At 48.0% G+C, this 5046-nt stretch overlaps 1 protein-coding gene across 6 annotated transcripts in view; it reads left to right on the top strand.

Moving 5' to 3' along the window:
- Positions 1–1923: 1923 nt before the first annotated feature.
- Positions 1924–5046, top strand: part of LOC116841022 (protein patched) — a 44667-nt gene continuing 41544 nt past the window's right edge. For 2 of the 6 annotated variants that reach the window (XM_032808502.1, XM_032808497.1), the window contains exon 1: positions 2086–3292. In XM_032808502.1, the coding sequence (XP_032664393.1) occupies positions 3092–3292 (201 nt within the window). In that variant the 5' untranslated portion in view covers positions 2086–3091. Of the gene's footprint in view, positions 3293–5046 lie in introns of all 6 variants that reach the window. The other 4 variants (XM_032808499.1, XM_032808496.1, XM_032808500.1 and 1 more) reach the window with 4 other exon arrangements.

Genomic DNA, 5046 nt, shown 5'->3' with positions numbered 1-5046 from the left:
CTCATCCGCTATCTCGCTCTCGCACTCATTAAGCCGATACGGCGTCGGCGAAGATCAAAGCTCGTCTCCTACGGAGGACCGCTTAATACCGGGTGGCGCGCGAGTTAAGAGTGTCGTAAAAATTATTAACGGTTTCCTAACGCGCTGTCTCTCTCTCTCTCTCTCTCTCTCTCTCTCTCTCTCTCTCTCTCTCTCTCCCCCTCTCTCTCTCACGCACACGCTTATCGTCGATCGATGGCATCGCGGGGTGCATTCGTCAAAGAGGACAATACGCAAAGATCGCTTCTTCATCTTCATCTTTTTCCTCCTCTTTTCCCTCCACTCGCCGATCACGTGGTATTCTTTTCTTTTCTTTTTCTTTCTTTTTTTGACAAAAACTTATCAACGGCTGCACACATTCGTTCGTAAACGCACGCCCGCTCGCTCGCTCGCAAAAGTCGCGAATGAGAAAGAACGACAACGCAACGCCTAATGAAGTCGCGTCGTTACGCGGATATTACGACGACAGTTTAATGCGTTAATCGCGCACGGCTTGCGATGCTCACCCGTGGTGATGTGCGACTTAACGAACGGCATGAGAGAACAGTCGCCTTTCTCTCCCACGCGCTCGAAAGCCCATCCACACGGATTCGAATGGTCGCGCGTAAAAAAGGCCGTACGCACAGAGAAGTCAGTCATGAGCTCGAGGTAAATATTGTCGTATCGTTGAATCCCATGTACAAATGCGATCGAGATCGGCTTCTCGGACGCAAGCCCCTTTGAATCGACCATGTCTGTATAGTCAGTGGCGGAGAGACTTTATCTCGAAATTTTTTTTCAGAACGCACCAGTGTTTAATGAGCGTTCAATTTTATTTTTTTTAAATTTATTATTTTTATTTATATTTTTTATTAATAACCAATATTTAATTTATCTTCTCTATTGAGTACAAGTGCGTTACAAAATGTTTCATTGAAAAAAAATTGCGACTTGTCTGCCACTCTCTGACTATATCTTTACCAACCAAATTAAATTTAAAAAATGTATATAAGATTCAAAAGTGCCTGGACACTAATAGCACTGATACTTATCTCTAGACATTCTTATTTTGATCTTCAAGTACGAATATTTAAACTTTTAATATAGAACACAATATTGAACATACATATATGTATTCTATGTTTTTTAAGTTTAGATAGTCATATTTAAAAACCAAAACAACAAGAATGTCCAGAATTAAATATTAGTTATCATTTACTATGTGTTTTACTAATGTCCAGGCATTGGTACTTTTTTTTTACCTCGACTGTCAGATTCCGCGTTTAAAATGATAAACACAAAACAAAAACATTAACATACTTAAGCCTGAATTTCCGTCTAAATCGATGTGAATCAATGTTATGATGACAATTGATCTACATTGAAATTCAGACTAAACGTGATGCAATCTTGTAGTTTTGTGTCCATCACTTTGAGTACAGGCTCAAAAAGTTTACATACGTACATGCTCATTTCTCGCATCGATAGAATCGTTCGATATCGTGGATTAACTGCAAAGATGAAAAAAAGTCAGGCTTCATTCGTCTAGGCACCACTGCGCGCCGACGATTCACGCGGGTAGCGCAGCTGCGTGCATCGTGTGTGTCGCGCGCGGCTCGGTGTGGGTAATGTTTTTGCTCCGGGGGAAATAGGAACGCGTGTGTGGTCTAGAATCGACTCCCCTCGCTAGTCCCCGGGTATCCTAGCAACGTGAAACGCCAAGGCGCCTCCGCCAATCCTCTCCGAGTTCCCGACGCTTCGGCCGCGCTCGGCTACACTCGACTCACGTCACCGTCCGGTGCAGTGGCGCATCGATCGAGGGCGAGTCGACCGCGCGAAATCGGGCTCCCACGATCGATCGATCGATCGAGCACAATCGACCCGTCGCGCTAAAATTTCACGGAGACGCACCGCGACGACAAATCAGATTTCACTCGGCGACTCGAATCGGCCGGCGAATCGACACGGGGAACGAGCAACGGATGCTATTGGCGCGTTTGCGGAATGTTGAGGTTAGTTCCCGTCGCGTCGGTCGTGGGCCCAGGCGCGTACGCGCCTGCATGTTTGCGCAGTCGATCCGGAGTGCGCCGTGACTCGGGGAGAGGGAAAGCCGTCAACTATGGCCGGCGCGGCAGGCAGGCTACGGGAGAAATGTGGCAGCGGGTTTCGCTTAGTACCGACTTAGACTGCTCTAAGTGGTGGTCGTGTGCACGCTCGCGCCCGTCGTCGCATCCTCTCGCACGAGCACGCACTATCGGGTTGTCAGGTCGGAGGAGATCAGTGCGGAACACGGCCGACGGGGAACGTACGCGACTCGCACAACCGAGCGACGACGTCGACGACGGTAACGACGACGACGACAACAACGACAGTCGGTGGTGACAGTGGTGACAAACCGTCTGCGGCGGTGAACAACGGGTCCAGGCATTCCGGCGGACTGCTCTCGGCGTCGCACGTGATTGATCGTCGTGCGATTCACGCGGGAAAAAAAGTCACGTCGCGTGATTCCGCCGCTGTTATCGCGCCCAAACGCTCGCCCCTGTCATCAGAGATCGAGCGAGGGAAAGAGAGAGCAAGGGAGAGAAGCGAGGGGAGCCGCCGGGAGACATATTTACATCGCGGGTAACCTAAAAACCGATCTCGGCGCAGCGTGATATCGGTAGGACGCGCGCGCATGCGCGTTGCGGCTCGCTCTCGTGCGCGAATTTCAAGCGAGACGAGCGCGGGGTTCACGTGTTACGTGTACGCGAGACGCGGACAGTGTTGGTGAAGAAGTGCTCCCGCGAGGAAAAGTGCTACGATTTTGCCGGGCAGTGAGTGCGAGACTACGCGTCGTTTCCGCGAGTCGGTTATAGGTTCGCAACGTCGGAAGTTTCGCTCGGTGAAACGACCGCTCGTTTCACTCGCGGCTCGTTCGCCAAGAGAGAGAAAAAGAGAGATCAATGAGAGCTCAATCAACTGACGTTGGAAACCGGTGAAAACGAGGGGGAAGGTAATCGAGCGAGCGTGCGAGCGAGCGACTAGCCATTTCGCAAAGTAGTAACCGCGCGCGCGGGCGAATGCATGACGGATCATGGTTTCCGCGTCCGGTCCCATATCCACGGGGATCCTAGCGGGACGCCCTTCTGGGTCGCAGGGCTCGCGGCAGAATTGTGGCGCGGAGTGCGAGAAGGACGCACAGGCGGCGAAGAGCGCCAAAAGCCGGCACGAGTCGGACCTCTACGTCAGGCCCAGCTGGACGGACGCCGCGATAGCGTTGGATCAACTCGAGAAAGTGAGTAGTACGCACGGCTCTTTAAACCTGTTGTTTCCTCTCCGCCAAGTCAGTATCGGACTAGCGGTCCCGAGGGTTAAGAATGGGCGGATTACAAGTTAGAATTCGACTAACCAGAGATTTACAATTTTAAGATTTTAGGCCTTTACTAGAGGTTGGAAACAATTTTAATTTGTCGCTCGCTTTGTCGAGAGATAAAATTCAACTAATTTTCGAGATCTCTAATTAGAATTTTTTTTTTATTTGATTATCAATTGGTTTTGATACTTTCTCAACCGATTAGAATTCGACTAATTTTTCAGATTTTTCATTAGAGATTAGAGTCAATTAGTTTTGATCTTGGGGCTCTCCTGAAGAGAATAAAACACGAATTTTGGAGATTTCTAATTAGAAGTTTTTAATTAAAAGTTAATAATCAATTAGTTTCGGTCTCGGCACGCTTTGTCGCGATTAATCCAGTTCAATTCGCAACCCTCAACTTCCGATATCTAGTCTGATACGGATTTAACGTGTTATTAATTAATGAATCGTTTTATCGTTCAAAATATTCTCTTCGAGAATTGACTGTCGTGCTGATACGAGCATTACGCGTTAAATTGATTCTCGATGATACGACAAGATTAATTGAGACACGATCAAATGATTTCTCTATTAGCGATTTTTACGCGTCGCGGAGAATCACGATTCGTACACGTTGCGCTAAATAGATAACAGCGTCATCGAGATGCTTGATTTGCGGCTCAATTAAAATATAAGCTCTTGGTACAGAGGTAAACGTGTGTAAATCGATGATTAACGAGACACGTGTTGACGATCGGAAATTGTATTGCAACGGACGACGGTTAGCTCTTGTCAACTTAATCCAGGTCTACAATAGGTGTAGAAAGCTTTTATGCTTTAAGCCCAAAACCGTAATTTTTGACAAACGTTTTCTACTATTGCTTGAAGTCATAATCCCTAAGCTTTGAGCGAGTTAGCCAGATTTCAATTGTAGCGTAGAAAACACTTTTTGCCAGAAATTATAGGCATTTAGAGCGTAAGATTAAAAGTTGACTACACCTATTGTAAACCCGGACTTACATCGGTCTCTTACGGCGACCTGCTTTGAAAATAACGTCTCGATCATTCGTCGTCATCTTTACAAAACACTGCCTTTCACACTGATCGTTCTGTAATTGCGGACAGCTCGGGGATGATCTCGCTGGTCGAGCGGCTTAGAAGTTTGAAGCAAAACTTCTCACGTGGAGCTACTGCCGTTATTCATCACGCTTGTCTCTCGAGCTTCTGTAGCTCTCTGGCCGCTTCAGGGCTAACCACGAACTTTCACATAGGCGGGTGGTCCTGAAGCGTGTTTTTCGTTAGACTCTCGAAAGGTGGGACTCCGAGATCGAATAGATCGACTTCCTGGCGAGGTTGGCGACCAGGAACGCGCCATTCCCGACGTTTCTATAAGCAGAAGGATCTCTTGGGATCTGTTGCGCGCGAGATCGGCCCTGCCAGATTGGTCCCGCGAGATTCTTTCTCCTGAACAAAATAAAATGTGCGTGCCGCGTGAACCGGATGGTAGGCATTTCTCGCCTCCTTTGCAGAAAGACAGAGAGAGAGAGAAAGAGAGCGAACGCCCACTTTGAATACGGAACGATTGGCGGTCGCGAGTAGCAATACATTTCCTTTTTCCACCCATCGATCGTGCGATCGGATCGTCTCTCTCTCTCTCTCTCTCTCTCTCTCTCTCTCTCTCTCTCTCTCTCTCT

Source organism: Odontomachus brunneus, unplaced genomic scaffold (assembly GCF_010583005.1).
Source record: "Odontomachus brunneus isolate Ranch 3 - 2012 unplaced genomic scaffold, Obru_v1 Obru_scaffold_013, whole genome shotgun sequence".
Classification (NCBI taxonomy): Eukaryota; Metazoa; Arthropoda; class Insecta; order Hymenoptera; family Formicidae; genus Odontomachus; species Odontomachus brunneus.
This window is presented reverse-complemented; position numbering and strand designations above follow the sequence as displayed.